This window comes from Micropterus salmoides, unplaced genomic scaffold, assembly GCF_014851395.1.
Source record: "Micropterus salmoides isolate LMB-PRFRI ecotype aquatic unplaced genomic scaffold, ASM1485139v1 Ms_hic_scaffold_6, whole genome shotgun sequence".
Taxonomy (NCBI): Eukaryota; Metazoa; Chordata; class Actinopteri; order Centrarchiformes; family Centrarchidae; genus Micropterus; species Micropterus salmoides.
Window position 1 is genome coordinate 26,393,226 of NW_024044348.1, and position 16,472 is coordinate 26,409,697.

Here is a 16,472-nt window from a genome sequence, read left to right on the forward strand (position 1 = left end):
GGCTGTTTCTTTACACTTAAAGTAGCATTATGTGAGCTCGTTTGCTGGAACAATGGGACTTGGTTGAATGTTGATATTGAGTGAATGGCTGATGTGGATTCAAAATGACCTCTCGTGTTTACCATCTGTAACTTTGACATCCAAAATTTCACAAGTGTACGAGTTTTAATTTCTGTTTGGAAGTGTCAAATAGTATTCATTTGTGGAAGTAGTACAGTAAAAGATCTAAAAAAAATTCACACCTCAGTTGATGTATCCCCCTAGATAGTCCGTTATGTAGACCTTGAAAGCCTCATAGCATGGCAGCTTTAGATTCAGTGAATAATTTAATACTGTAGCCTGGATCACGCCCTTAATCTTGAAAAGTTCTCTTCCAGGATCCCAGATGAGACAAAGTCTTAGCCTGGGACTTGGGGTCATGGAAACATGGTGTTACTTTTGCTGTGTGGATACTCGGCAGCAAAAGGCACATGCATTTTTTTTTTGTTTTTTTTGTATACCACTCCGCACTTTTTGAAATGCTTATCCAAGCTATTTGATTAACGCGTATGCTTTTCCTCTCTGGTCTTTTCCTCAGGTCGAGCAAAACTATGAATCTCTGCTCAAAGTGTTTTGCAGGTAAGTTCTTGTTCTTCTGTGTGCTTGTTTGGTTGGTTGATTGATCTTGTGTCCAACAAAGTGCTGTGTAAGGTAGGTGGGTAGGGGGTCAGGGACTGTCTCCACTTATGTAGCTGTTCTGGAAAGGCCTTGAAGTGACAAAAAGTGGAGAAAGAAGTCTGAAGAAGTAACTCAGGGGTAAAGTTGAGTGTTGTGCTCACCCCAACTCTGTTTATTTGTTATGAAACACTTTTAAGGAAAGGACAGAATTTTATAATTTTTACAGCAGTAACTTGTATACCTTACCTGTATCCAACTGGAATTTTAACTTAACCTATTTGGTGGTATTTGCTTGTCAACCATGAAACGGGTGCATACGCACAGATGCACACAAATGTCTCACCATTTGACTTTCTTCATAGATATTCAGAAGAAACAGCCAGACAATGATTGTGCCCCGAAGGCCTCCTCAAGCTCCAGCGGCAGCCAAGCAGATGTCTTCTGTAATGAAACAAACAGCAGCATTAGTCAGTCACTGATGTCGATGCCTAACACATCGGAAGACCCTTCGCCAGGAGAGACGGGAGCGACATCTCTACCTGCTCAGGATGGTAAGACAGCAGTTAATCAATAAGAAATTAATGTTTTCTTTTCAGCACAAATGATGTTAGGCCAGGGCCTCTTTGTTATTTCAGATGTTATATTTATATTTCAGATGCCTTAGGGCCATAGTTCATTGAAAGATACATGCTGCCCTTTTCTTTGCAGCTGTGGCGAGTGGAGCACCCCTCTCCCTTTAGTAGGGTGACCCCGAATAGTCGAAGATTCTGTGCTTTGATAGAAGGAGACTGATTCACAGAGGCGTTATGAAACGAGGATAATACCGGTTTTCTTCCAATAAGTTAATATACAGTCTATTATGATATAAATATCAACATATAACACTAATTAAAAATGTGAAAAGAAAGAAGCTTTTAATAAAAAATTTTAAAGTGCATAAATAAATCCAAAATTGTAATGCTAACCCTTAAGGAAGGGGGCGTCAGTGTGCATGTACTTTTAGAGTGTGCATGTACAGAGCAAAAGGTGTCAACAGTAAGCCTCAGTTTAGCTGCAAATGTACAGTGTAAGTTACAGTGACTAATGAATAGAGACAAAAGCTCTTCAGCTTCTCAAGATTAAAGCAGAGCTACTGTGTGTAACCGCCATCAAGACTTGACAATTCTAGACCTACTCTGAAGTGTTTAACTTAAAGGACCAGTGTGTAACATTTAGGGAAATTGGCAGAAATATACTAATATTCTAGAGCACGACCGATATGGGATTTTTAAGTCTGATACCGATTTTGAAATTTGAGGAATTTAAAATCCGATAGCCAATATATTGGCTGATATTCTTTTCCCCCTTATTTTAAGAAACGCATAACATAAACAAAGATTATCCCTAAAATTTGTTATGTTGAGACCTCCCCAAGATACCATGACATAAAGCAGTTTAAAAATAAACTTTGTTATTGTTAGAAATAGTACATAGAACAAAAGTACAACAAAATATATTAGTTTTGATAAATAACAGTCAAATGTATAAAACTACAGAGAACATTTTTAAAATATCTGATTTATTATAAATTATAGAGTGCTACTACTAATGAACATTAAATTAACAATTAAATAAACACTGTTAATTTGATCCAATGCTACAGAAACCATTTCCTAACTGCTATTTGGCTCTATGATACAGTGACGCAGAGGAAACTCTTCCCTTGAATCATCTTAAGCTAAGCTCCTGTGTAGGGGCTACATGCGTAGCTACGCCGTAGGCTACGCAGGTAGTATGGCATTTATTCTTATACGTCGGTGTCTCCGTCATTCTGCAATTACACCCCCAAACGCTAGTTAGCGGTAGCGCTACAGCGTCCACTGTGTTGACCTTTGCCGGCTGAGCAAGCTAACTTCCGGTTTAGCTCTGACATCTACGGCATAGCCTCTGCGTAGCTCCCTACCCTACACACTCACCTATGCCGTAGAATTGACGCAGAAGTATAAATTGTACTTAATACTACATGAATGTCTACAACGAGGACCTGCAACTGTGTGTTAGATACTTGTTCAGCTCATGTTTACTCACAAGTCCCCTCTGATTTAATCATTTCTGACACGCCACCTGTAACAAAAGACACTACAGTTTAATCGTTCATTAATGTTAGCCTCCTCCACTGATAAACACGGCTTTAGCTTTGTGGCTAATTTAGCAACAGGCAGCGTTATCTGCTGTTGCCAATGTTAGAAAATATTTAGAAGTAATAAATTAGAGAGAAATGAGAGGACCGGTCGCTAGAACTGCCAAACTGTTCCCGAAATAAATTACATTCACGTCTGTCAGCAGCGTAGCCTCCAACACTAGAGACCTTTCTCAATCTGTGTTCTTGTTTGTACCTGTGTTCTTGTGAAACTTCATCTTTTGTGGCCCAAGTACAGTCCCAATACACAAGTTTGCATTTTGGCAAGAACGGTTAAAATTCCCGGAAATGTTCTTGACACTCCCATTTTATTTTAAATCAACTGTAGATGTACTAAAAATGATGGTGAATCAAAAATGTGCTCCAACGTTTTCGGAGTTCTCCGCAACCGTCAGCAGGGGGAGCTAGTGAACCAGTCCGTAGGTGGGAGCTAACGAGCCGGCCACCCAGTCAGCTCACAGAGCCCTCAACAGACAGGCAGACCACTGCAGCCAACACAGCATAGAGTCCAGCAACAACGGCAGAGTAAAGGCCCACAGCTGTAAGATAGTTTTAACGTTCGTACCGTTGTTATTCTGTCATTACATTCTGAGTAATTTTGTTAGATTTTAACTTAAATCAAGAGACATCTGGATGATGTACAGAAAAATCTGGTCTCAAACAGTCAGCACCGCTTTGTGACATTGCAAATTCATTCTTCCAAGAACAACTAGCAAGAACGTTCTCCCCAAGAACACAAAACTGTTTTTTGCATTGTTGGTTTTTAGAAACACCCTGGGTTACTGTGACATTAAACACGCTGTGAGCCTAGAGAGGGCAGTGAAAAACGGGAGGGTTAGCAACTCTGGTCTCCGAAAAGGAAAAGCGGGCTATTTTTAGTCATGTAAGTCGTGTAATTGACGTGACAAAAGACCAACTCACTGGGAACACTAAACTACCAGAACTCCGAGCCGGTAGACTGCGGTCAGCTGATGTTTTATTCGGTGGTGCTGCAGTGTTGTTAACAGAGGAGCTGCAGGGCACCCTCTGGTGGGCAAACTATGCAACACTCATGGCATGCGGGAAGGTTTTCTTTTTTAATAGTCATATATCAGCTGTTATAAACGCTGATGCAGATATATCTGCAAGTAGCTTATACTGGATGATAATTTCTGCATAGCGATAAATCGGTCGGGTTCTATAATATTAGTTATTAGTAATAATAGTATGTTTAATAGGGCCTTTCGCATTTTTTGCGAATTTATCGGCCACTGTAGGTTTTCCTACATGCTTGGAAGGGGAGGGTGAGGCAAGGGGTATTCAGTTGGTTGCAACCTGACCTAGATGCCACTAAAGCCCCTTTTCCACTGTACAGTACCAGCTCGACTTGGCTCAACTCTACTCGCCTTTTTTTCCTTTTCCATTGTGGAAAAGCTGTACCTGTACCTGCTACCAGGTACTTTTTTTGTATCACCTAAGTTGAGGTTTCAAGCGAGCTGAGGCGATACTACAGTGTGACATGAAAACACAGCAGACTACTGATTGGTCAGAGAAAATCGTTACTATTCACTGCATCATCATTGCATGCGCCAGACATTGAGAGATACTATGTCTGGGTACAATGTGCAATGGAAAACGGAGCACGGCCAAACCGAGTCGAGTAGTACTGGTAATGGAAAAGCGCCATATATCCTACAAACTGGTCCTTGAAAGACTACACGGTGATGCAATGTCTGCCAAATGGGCTGAAAATTTAGAGGTGTGTTTTAATACACAAGCGCTAACGGCAGTGGTTAAAACCACAAACATAGTATTGTAGCTTTTAGTCCAGTGCATCTTTCGGTAGAAGACAGCAGCTAGTTTCTGCCAGCTGAAGCAGCAGCTCCAGTGCCCCTGTCCTGGCTATATTTGTCTTCATGGCACAGATAGAGAGAGTGATAGGAAAAGGTAGCCATTCAGAAGTGAAGGTTTTAAGAGGACACCTACAATTGCTAGGGCATCGGCCATCGCTAAACAGTGACAAGGTCGTTTGTGGAGGCCAGTTCAGGACAGGACAGTAAAGTGGATACCTCATATGTGTGGAACCCACACTAACCTGCTCCTCTGTGACAGCAGAAGCCTTTTCGTAATACACACAAGTACATGATTTTTAGTCCCTCACAGAACTCACTTGAAATATTTAAGTCTAGTGAAGAACCCTATAAAATCAGTGACTGAATACCCATCAGCCTCAGCTGTACTCTGAAACTGATGCTAAAATATTACATATTACATGTTAGAGCTGAAATAGCTAAATGATTTATTTATTAGTCAATTGACAGAAAATGAATCTGCAACTATTTTGGGAATTGATTTATTGTTTATGTCATATTCTAGCTTAATTGGCAACATGTTATTGGTTCTAGCTAGTCAATTTTTATGGTTTTCTTCTTTGTCAGTTTTATCTCATATATATATATATATATATATACACACCTAAATGTCTTTGGGTTTTGAACTCTTGGACGGACAAAACAAGACATTTGAAGACATCGCCACTATTTTTTTTAAAATTGTGACATACCTTTGTTTCATTTTATAGACTAGGTGATGAATCAAGTAATATAAGAAAGTAAGAATAATTGTCAGATTAATTTATAATGGAAATAATTGTTCATGGCAGCCCGACATGGTACATGTTTTGTGGTGACTTGATTTTGAACCTTCCGTGCGTTGACTCATTTTACTCTGAGTCCCCGTCTGTGGCAGAAAGTTTGATTACAGGACTCTGATCTGGAACTTAAATGCATTAACATTACCAAGAGCAGGTAATTCATTTGTTTTAAAATTTTTCAGAATTTATTACCTTTGTTTAATATTGTCATTCAGGCATTTGACTCAATTGCATTTCTACTGTATCATTTTCAATTTCACTATTAAAAATGTATCAGGTGACTGTTTAGTTGTTTTTTTTTTCCCACCGTCAGCCATGTCTTGGCTGGCTTCAATCTGCACACATGTCACACTGCGGTATCTCCTTCACAGATATCTATCACGGTCTCTGTGGGGGAAAAAAAGCTCACTGCATAATAATGGATTCCACACACCCCAGTCATGGTCTTTTCTTCCTGCTACCGTGTGGAAAACTGTACCACGGTATCTGGGCAACGTCCAGAAGACTCTCCAACAGCTTCATGTCCTCAGGCTGTTGATCATAAACTAGTTTTCTTTCAGAGCAACCTAACACATGACCTAATCTGTCAATCAGTTTCAGTTTACCATTTTTTAAACGGTTGTTTGGCTTTGTATATTTATAGTGTGTATATGTAAGATTTTGCAAATGCATGTCCGTGCTAGTGTGTGCATTTTCCAACGTTTTACAGATTTATTGCTGAATTATTTATTGGTCTGTTCTAAATCAATATATGTGTCTTTCAGAAGTATCCAGCACAGACACAGTCTTCAGTTCACTCTCCACTCCCACAAAACGCTCCTTCGAGTCAGGTATGCCCTTAACTCTACCATTACAATGTCCATTATTGTGTTTTACACTGTGTGCTTGTCGGGTCCACTTATAGGCATGGGAGTGGAAGACCCAGTAGCATCAATGGTATTGGATTGATCCAAAGTGACCAGGCTAATTGTACTTACAGTGGAAACAGCAGATATTGGGGATGCGATAGAGTGTATGTGCCAGAGGGTGCAAATGTAAAGCCAGTCAAGCGCTAACTAGAGTGAATGCTGGGTACAAATGCAGTAGTTACACAAATTGGTAACATAGACATACGATAAAGAAAAGGCCACACAGAATGGAGCGTGGTAGCTCAGTGGTTAGCACTGTCACATCACAATAAGAAGGTGTTTGATTCTACAAATTTAGGAAATAGACTTTGTTACAGAGGGAGCAGGTCACAGTGAAGCACTTCTGACACAGCTGAAACGTGCACATGCTGGGAGCTGGTGCAGACCATAGCATTATTAGCAGCGTTGATTTGGAATAAGTTGAACGAGGGTGGATGTCTAAAACACTGCAGACTTTCCTCCAGTGTAGATTTCTCTTTATTGTGCTTTCACCCTTAGGTGACACAACCTTCTGCAGTCACACACTTGAACACTGACTTAAGACTACTGCAGAGTAGGCAAGACTCAGCCATGGTGTGTAAACATGTTGATCCCCTGTCTAATGCAGCGGGATCATGTGCTGTGGCCGTGTTGACGTTTCACTTTTTACAGTATCTCTAAATGGGGCTCTCTGTATTTTAGTCTAAAGCCTGGATACACTTAGGCTTTGCTGGTCTTATGTGCAACCTATTACACACAAATCAGTTCTTAGTGCAAATGTCTTGCCTTCAAATGTCTTTTTCTTTGTTGTTGACTCACATTTAAATTTGATGTTTCAGCCGGTGTAAATTGGACACAGAGATTTACCAGGATAACAAAAGGCAGGCAAGGAGGAAACAATTTTTTTTCCACGACATGCACTTGCACATGTACGAACACACATTCTCTCCCACATATAGGGATCGATGGGGCAGGCGAGGGGGATCTGGCTGCTGAGCTTGGCCTAGTTCTCAGAGATTTATTGAGCGCTGATCAGCATTCGGCCGGGCCAGGGAAAAAGTCTGCAGGATTGATGAGAAACGCTGAGTTGAAATTCCAGCCGACCAGTGGAACTCGCTACATGCTCGTCCTGTCTCAGATGCTGGGTTGAATGTAATATAATGCAGGAGAACCATTCATCTCCAAAGCGCATTTTTTTAAATTTCAGATGCAGATTCAGATTTATTTTGTTACCGTGTGCCATCATCTGTTCTCTCCTAGATGCAGACCGCACTAAATCAGAGATGATGTCTTTATATATTACATTAAAGTTGTTATGGAACCTGTTATTGGAGGTCCTAAGTTTTCTCTTGAAATTCTATTCGTAGCTAGGGTCCTGGACCCACAGGAGATGAATGCTTTTTGGAATATTATGTGGGTAGGGGAGTAATAAAAGATGAAGGTTTGGCTGTATATTGGTAGATTAATTATTTAAAATCATTTCCTGGATGATTAATCTTCCCATATCTTTTGTATCAGAAAACTGATTTCTTCATAGCTATCTCCTCTCCTTTTTGCTGACATTAGGTCTGAATACTTTTTCACAGTTGTTAGTATTGGATATTTGAAACATAGAATCAATATTTTGGATCATACAACCTCACAATGGCTATTTTTAAATACAATAAAGCAGACATTCAACATTTTAAGTTGCCATTATGCCATTGTTCACCTCATTTTCAGGAAAAAAGATATACACGGGTCAATGTTCCTATTTAGGCCACCAAAACCGCTTTTCAGATTTTTTTTAATATATACTGACCAGATTTAAGTGAGAACATATAGTTAAAATTAAAATCTAATCTCTCAAGTGTTAATTATTCATTTACACCCATTTCTAATGTTTTTTTTATAGTTTTAATTTGTCAAAATATGTTAAATGTCTTGCAGGGGCTTAATGGGTAACAAACTATTTATAAAACAATAACTTTAGGCTAGACATTCAGGCTAGAAGTTTGAAAACATTGTAAAAATTTATTTTAAAACCACTCATTTCATTTTGCAGTAACATTAAAACAGTTATTTGTGAGGAGACATCACTCATGTCTAGAAGGTCATGTATCATCAAAAAAATGTTATTCACAAAACATTTCTACCTTTTCCTAGGGTGACTTAGGGATTAAAATAGTTCAGAGGTCAAAAGGGAGAATATCCCCATCGGAACACAATCAAGTGGGCTTAATAGGAGCAGGTGTGCTTAAAGCGAACATTGGTAACAGTAAAAATATTGTTGGCTATAGACATTTACGTCCACCTCTGTATGACTATATCTTTTTTCTAGCCTCCCCTTTAAGACCACTGTGTAAAAATGTTCATTAAAAAATAAGTACAGATGAACATACACATTTATTGTCTATTTAAAAGTATAATAATATAAACTGCATACAAAAATGTGAACTATATCACTTACCATGCTTTATGTCACTGCAATGGACCACACTCTGCAGCTACTGTATCGATGCAGCATCAGGTCTGTTTGCTAGCATGTTAAAACTTATAAAAACTCATATTTTGATTTAAAAAGAAACAATATTTCTAATACAAGTAATATACAAGTCAAAAACAAGAATAGAATATGCAAAAAAAAATTTCATTGGAAAAAACATTACACAGCAAAAATGATGTTCAAATGGTGTGTGGGCTTAATATGGACGTTTAACATAACACCCATTGTTGAGCTACCAAAGGTTTACTATTCATTTTGCGTTTGGCTTCAGACTTTCAGTTACTCATGACATCAACAGTACATCCAAGAACCCGTACTGTACATTTTCTCACTTTTGTGAAAAGAGCACAGTGATTGCAGCTAATAGCCTTTTTTTTTCTCTTTACGTTTTGTGCCCCTGTGCTTATTACATGTGTCTCCAGCCTCAGAGTCAGAGAGCGATGTTTCACCCGAGAAGCGAGGACGAATGGGTGACCTGCCAGAGGGTGAGGGGTCTTCATCATCATCATCATCATCATCTTTGTCTGCATCATCATCATCCTCGTCTCGTAGTGGCTCTAAACAGCGGAGCCGCAAACGTTGCCATCGATGCCAAACCAAACTGGAGCTGGTACAGCAAGAGCTGGGTTCCTGTCGCTGTGGTACGGTGAAACAACTCTATACGCATAAACATACATTCGAACACATACATTTTAACCCTTGAACAGATGTACGCTAATACATGCACAGGCCCACTCTCACACACAAGATCATATACATTAAGTAGTGGTAGCTGTTATTAAAGACCTCAGGCATGTGTCTTGCACGTGCATGAGGTGATAAATGACTTTTGCAGTGGTAAATATTGTCCTTTATAAATAAATACATGGTGGTTAACCTGGTCATACTTGAACTTGAATACATCCACTGCAGTGAAATGCATCTACTACCTGTTTGTGTGTTGATGAAAATGTCGATGACTTGAGTGCTTTTGCTCGCTTTGGGGGACCATTACAGAAAGCCGGAATGTTTCACATTGCACATAAAACATAAGACAATTACAACAAACACTAATGCAGTTTAAACCAATACTTGGCTTGCTAATCAACTTGTTTGCATACAAATTAAAGTACTTAAAAAGTCACTGCTCTTCACTGCTTAAAGACCATCTGCTTAAACCCACGCAATAATTTCTAAATTGGAAATTGACTTGCTTTTTTTCCACCAGGCACTGCTTAATGCATGGGCCATCCATCCTTAATAGTCTAGTGCTTACTATGAAAACATGCTTTTTACAGACTGAAAGGGAAATGGTGGCAATTATAGTGATTTCTGACTATTGCAGTAATTGCAGATTACTTTGCTAATGGTTCGGCAGAATGTCTCACAGTATAACCCACGAAGGTCTGATAATGAGCTGAAAGCACGCTTTTCAGATTGTAAATGGGGGAGAAAAAATAGCTCCAGCAAAGTATCTGATCCAAAGTTGTCACACTCTGTAGACTGGTGTTACCCAGGAAGTATACTATCTATCTGTATGTAAGTATAACACAGAGTAAAGGCAGTAGAACTAAAAAAACAAAAAAAGCCAATTAAATCATACATCACACATCTGATGTGGAGATCCAACAGAAGCAGGACCTTATTTATTTTCCCTTGTCTTCCTATCAATTTTAAATTTTAAAAATGAACCTATATGGTTGTAAATGTGGTTTGTTCAATATCAGAAACCCGTGGATAAGACTGGCTATAAGACCAAAATTAATATTGCTCTAATTAGATAAGCAGTGTCTCAAAATTGATGTGTCACAATATTTACTCTATCTATTAACTGTTGAGATTTTGGTCACATTCATTTTGATTTTATTATATTACCCAAAAGCTTTCTCAAATCACTAAATTTCCTGCAGCCTGATTGATGTTTTGAAACTCAACTCGATTCACAGTATAAAAAGGTCAGCATGGAGCTTGGTGGAATTTTTTGGATTTAGGGTTTCTAATGGTGGAGTAACAAAATCATGGTCTGTTATCCCTAACTTCTGAAAATAGTGTAGTGAAAATGTCATAAATATTTTGCTTAGTACCTGTAGCTGCACTTTGGGACAAACTGTGGAATGGAAATCTATCAGAACCCACACAGATTATTTTCAGGAAGCTTAACTCTTTGGCAAATGAATGTCATGATCATTTGTATTTGGGTTTTTTGCCATGCCTTTAAAATAGTACTTTTTTTGCTGTAACTGTAAACTGGAAGTAGATTTGCTCTGTTGCCAGCCCTCCCTTGTTTTGGGAAGTGTCCCTTTTTAAAAGACTTGGATGTTACACAACTTTGTCCCTTCTCCACTCCATTTGTGTGCACTGTAATCACATAGGTTTTAATTGCATAGCAACCAGCTGTCAAACTAGGCTTTTAATCACCGCTCATTGAATGCCAGCAGTGTTATTATGTGTATTAATGAATGAATTGAAGACGACGAGAGCTAACGAGCTTCTCTGAGCTTATCGAGCCTCCTACCGTGGCAGGGCCTTTTGTTGAGAGTGCTACAGTAGAGACAGAGTCAGTGAGAGAGATGAGGGTTGTCTGCCTTTGTGGAATGGAGTCAAAAGAGGACGCTATTAACTAGAGTGTCTTCTCTGGTAACAAGATCTTTTACAAAGGCATGGCTGCAAAGCAGTATCTGCCTTTGGCCATTTAAAAAGACGGATATTTAACGGGATGCATCTACGGTTTTGCCATAAACAGTATGGGTGGTTAAAAATTACAGTGGTTTCAAAAATGTTCAAATAAGTAGTCTATATATCTCACAATATTATTTGGTTTGTTATTTTGTTTTTGTTTTTTGAAGTTTAATAGAATTATAGCTGCAGACATAAAGTATTTTTACATTTGCTGAATATGACTGAAATTAACCACTCTCTCTTTCACCCACATTCCTCACCCATCCTCCAGGTTATGTCTTCTGTATGCTCCATCGGCTCCCAGAACAACATGAGTGTCTCTTTGACCACCTGGGCCGCGGTCGGCAGGAGGCTGTCCTAAAGATGGTCAAGCTCGATCGCAAGGTGGGCCGCTCATGCCAACGCATTGGAGAAGAGTGCTCCTGAGCGACCGTTCCCTCTGAAGAATCTCGGTGTTCAGACGGTGTCTTGGCACAAACAGGGATTTGATTTTTTTTTTCTCCGTTTTTTTCAAAGATTTTGCAGGTTTTTGGATACAAACCTCTGCCCTTTTCTTTTAAATTATGCTCGCTCTTTTTGAATCCCAGTGTCCCAGTTGTTTTCTTCTTCTGTTGGCTTGATCATATCCCTGCTGCTAAGATGCCTTTTGGAAAATCCAAGCCCAGGAATGACAGAACAATAAAGAGCAAATGAAATTTCTTCACTTTTTTGTTGTGTAGTCATCTCCTGGCTACACAAGTGTGAGCAGAATAAGAATGAATAAAAGGATGAAGAGAAGGAATACAACGCTTTATACAAATGTTTGTCCAGGAAGCCAGTTTAAGACTATACTCTTTACCTCAAAAAAGAAAGGAAAAAAACAAGAATGACAAGGAGGGGGAGAGGGAGGAGGACGGGATGGTTACCCTTTGTGTACACTTCTGCTTTGGCGCTGTCCATAGACTGCTCTTTACCTCAAAATCAGACAGAGCTTGCTTTGTGCTCTGCGCCAAGCATAGACTTTGTGAAGCAAACCAAGCTAGCCAGCCTCAGTTTAAGTCAGTGTCTTACCCCCTGGCCAGCCACTACCCCTAATCCTAAACCTTTAGAAACACAAACACCTGTTAATCATCCCACCTCAGGTTATCAGGATATCAAGGCCCATTCTTCAACCCTCCTCCCACCAACTTGCATCCTTCTCTTTTCCTCTGCACCTTTTGCTCCTTTGTTTGTTTAAGAGTGTCCCACAGGTGTTTCTGCTTTGTTGTAGAATCCATTGTGGATGATGAAATTGGGGTGATGCTGTTAAGTCCAAATTCAGAACTTGCAGTGTGAGCTGGACTCAAATACATGATGGTGAGAGTGAGCTGGTTGTCCTTGGATTGCTCACAAATCTGTCTTCAATGTTTGGACACGATTGATCAAGACTTAATTTCTTGCGGATTTTCTCTGTCTTCCTCTTTTAGTCTCGGTCTTCATCACCTTATTCTCCACAAGTCCTCCCACATAATGAAGACATGTCCCTCATATAGTCTCTTTTCTGCAACGAGGATTAGGAATATGTGTGTTTGATATGTACAAACTTGAGGAAGACAACATTTGCAAGACATGGCATACATTAAAGTATGCGTATGATTTATGACTGGACCTGAAATGTCTGCATTGTATGCGTCCGCACATCACTATACTTTTGCAAATACATACACTTATATGTTTTATGTGCTCAGCTGTTCACATTGAGCACAAGCAGGTAAAATCAAACATTGCTGTACTCACTCAGAGGTTCCTGTTTAAGATGGGTGATGGTTGTTGTAGTTCAGGTTTGTTATAATGTCTTAGGCCTTCATTTCAATTATCCGTATTTTTAAGGTCATTTTTGGCGACAGCTTTGATACAATACTTAATATTGTTTGGTTTTCACTCCTTTTACCAGTACTTCCTACAATGCCTGATGTTTTCATTTCTAGATAGCATGATGAGCTCACAAGCATTCTGCTCCTCCTGCCTTCCACTTTTGTTTTCTCATCTTCCCCTTATTGATTGCTCTATTTTTCCTAGTACTGCTCCCCCGCCATCAGCAGGGGTGAGCAGAGTGCTAAAAGTTGACATCAGCAAATAATGACTTTCCAAATGCTCTCCTGGTGGACTGTGGTAGGAATGAACAGAAAATGCATAATGAATGAATATTCTGTATCTTAAAGAAATCCTTATTTAACCCCTTTTTGCGTTTCACTTAGACTTTAGAGTAGAACTTCTTTTTTTGGGGTTGTAATGTGGTTATAAAATGGGAAGATGAATGTGGAAAAATCTTTATATTTGTTTCCATTACTTTACATTTTACCTCCCCTTTCCTACTTTTTCTTTTACTGAGAAAGAATAAACTGGATTAGACAAAGTGTGAAAATCTCTAGTGTACTTATTGACATGCTGGATGGGAGGATGATGATTGTTTGGGAAAAGGCAAGAGTTGAGCAGTTACACACAAACTGATTTGATTTTTCAGTCACACTCGAGGTGCAAGGTGGAAATTTGGGAGTAGGATGAACATATATGCATATTTTGCATAATGTGTATTTTTAATAAAGTGAGGTTTGTTAAAAGTCCAAGCCTTCTTGCAACAAGGTGCTGGCACTCCACGTCCTGGTATCCTACCAACTTTTTATAGTGATGTAAACATCTGTTACTGCTCACAGAGGGCTGCTATAAAGCTACTCTCATTTACTTAACAAATCTGTTTGAGTGTGTGTTTGTGTGTGAACATGTGTGCTTGCTAATGGAGAATTTTAACTAAAGAGGCTTCTGATGGGAGCGATGAGTCTTGTGGGCCGGCTGCACTAATTAATGCTGTGAAAAAAGAAAACACATGTAGCCATGATCAAAAGGAATCTTCAAACGTTGAAGTTGGCTGGCCGCCCGGCTATGTGTAATCTCGCAACCTCCTCAAACTATGCAAGTTAGCATCCAAATGTGAAGTAGTTGTAATAGAAGTTTCTCCTTTGTCAAGGTGGTTGAAACTTTGAACAACCCTGCTGGGTTACACACAGCATTTCAATCTCTTAAAATGTGCTCTGTGTAATTGTAATTGTGCTCGCCACCACACTGGGTCATTTGACATGCATATGGTATCGCAGGAGATCTCCAAGACTGATAAATATTTGTTTGATGTATTTTTAATTAAAGAAAAATAGCCTCTTGCTCATTTGTACAAGAGCATGCCATATGTTGACGCATGATAACTGCTGCGATCATGAAACTTTTGGACCTTGAAGTGGTGAATTATATATTTTTCTGACACAAACTCCCATTTATTTCTACATTTTCCAGCTTTCACTCTTAAATTTGGTTGGAATATATCAGTTGGTTTGTTTAAATGATCGTTTAAGTCTCCCACAGGCTTTTTAGAGGCCTCTGTTTTCGGTGTCAGTTTCTGCACTCTATTGTGTTTTATGTTGTCTTGATTATATCCTGACACAGGATGAAGCGCAGTGCCAGGATTGGGTGGCAACAAGGAGCATGAGATGTGTATTTGCTGGAGGCTGCCTAGTGAGAGGGATTTGGGGGGATAAGATGTGGTGGCCGGTGGTAAGTAATCTCCTTACAGCTCAACAAACAAGGAGGCCTGCCATTCTCACCACCTTAATTGGCTAACATCAGTTACATACACCATCCTTGTATTGGATTTTGCTCTGTTAAATACTTTGTCTCTCTTGCCACTCTGTCTGGGCCTTCATGTCTCCACTGTTATTTCTTTCTCTCTTCAGACACATTCATGAAACCAAGTGTGCCTGAGCTCAAGTGAGCACTGATGTATTAGTTCCTACTTCAAAAAGCAGGCACCAGTTTGAATCAGACATCATATAAAGAATGATCTCAGATATCCAGTAAATGGAAGGTGACCACGTCCAAAGCAGTATCAGTTTCATTATTTCATGTGTCATAGTCTGTTTTCCAGGCAGTGCTTGTGTGACCCAGTGTCATGATAAAGTCACTCAGTAGTATTATTTTACCTGTTGACCACTTGTCAGTATGAGGGCATTTCTGTGATAACATCAGATGGATTACATGGACAACAGACTCCAAATCTTCATTACACAGCAGATGTACTTCAATAAAAGATTTTAATAATCATTTTCTATTCTTGTTTTGCTTTGACTTATCTGCCATTTGTGTAAGGCATCCTTTGGTCATCTGAAAGGTGCTATAAAAATGCAAGCTCTTAATGAGCATTGTGCTTTATATGTGTCAAAAATATGAATTTAGCCAAGACTATACTGTACAAATGCTGTGTTGCTTTGGTTTTCACTTAATTCAAAAGAGGCCTGCCAATTATGTCACACTGGGAAAGTAGAGTAGATTATAAAGAAGCTGCAGAGAAAATGAGTCATGAAATAATAAGGCAGCATGTAGGTTGAAATTCCTGCTTAAATTATATCAAAACCAACAATCTTGGTTTGAGAGCCATGTAACTCTAAAAATGTTTGCTGGTATAATGTTCAAGGGCTGTAATAGAGCAGTTCATACATTAGTTCCCTCTATCCTTGATAATAGGAAAAAACTTCCCTATAGTCGCCCTTTAGTTTGACATAATTTAAAGTTTGAGAAAACCTGTCAAAGTTGTCTTAACCATTAATGCGACTATAATCAATGTTTTTATTTTTATTATTATTATTTTTTTTTAAACTTGTTTTTGTTTTCTCGACCGCAATTTTGTTTCACTCTCATTGCTCTCATCAGCGTTATTTCCAGGTTCAGCCGGCAGCTGTTTTCTGCAAAAAGCTCTTATTAACCCACTGTACACTACCTCCCCAGCACCAAACAGTGGACAGATAAAGCAACTGCCTGGTGAACATAGTGGATCATTTAGCAGCTAAGTAGCCAGAAATTTCCCTCAGTAGTTGGTGGAGACCAAACACAGCTAACAGAGTGAATATTGGGCTTATATTCATCAGGTATCCAGAAACACTCCAAATAGATGATTATGGTGCTCTAGATCAG

General features: G+C 39.2%; 1 protein-coding gene across 4 annotated transcripts in view; it reads left to right on the top strand.

Annotated features, from left to right (window-relative positions):
• LOC119889909 (AN1-type zinc finger protein 3-like) overlaps positions 1-13,875 on the top strand; it is a 26,409-nt gene extending 12,534 nt beyond the window's left edge. Inside the window, exons 2-7 of one of the 4 annotated variants that reach the window (XM_038700823.1) lie at positions 578-618; positions 1,020-1,208; positions 6,236-6,298; positions 7,195-7,236; positions 9,263-9,481; positions 11,770-13,875. In XM_038700823.1, coding sequence (XP_038556751.1) covers positions 578-618; positions 1,020-1,208; positions 6,236-6,298; positions 7,195-7,236; positions 9,263-9,481; positions 11,770-11,924 — 709 coding nt within the window. In that variant the 3' untranslated portion in view covers positions 11,925-13,875. Of the gene's footprint in view, positions 1-577; positions 619-1,019; positions 1,209-6,232; positions 6,299-7,194; positions 7,237-9,262; positions 9,482-11,769 lie in introns of all 4 variants that reach the window. The other 3 variants (XM_038700822.1, XM_038700826.1, XM_038700824.1) reach the window with 3 other exon arrangements.
• Positions 13,876-16,472: the final 2,597 nt, after the last annotated feature.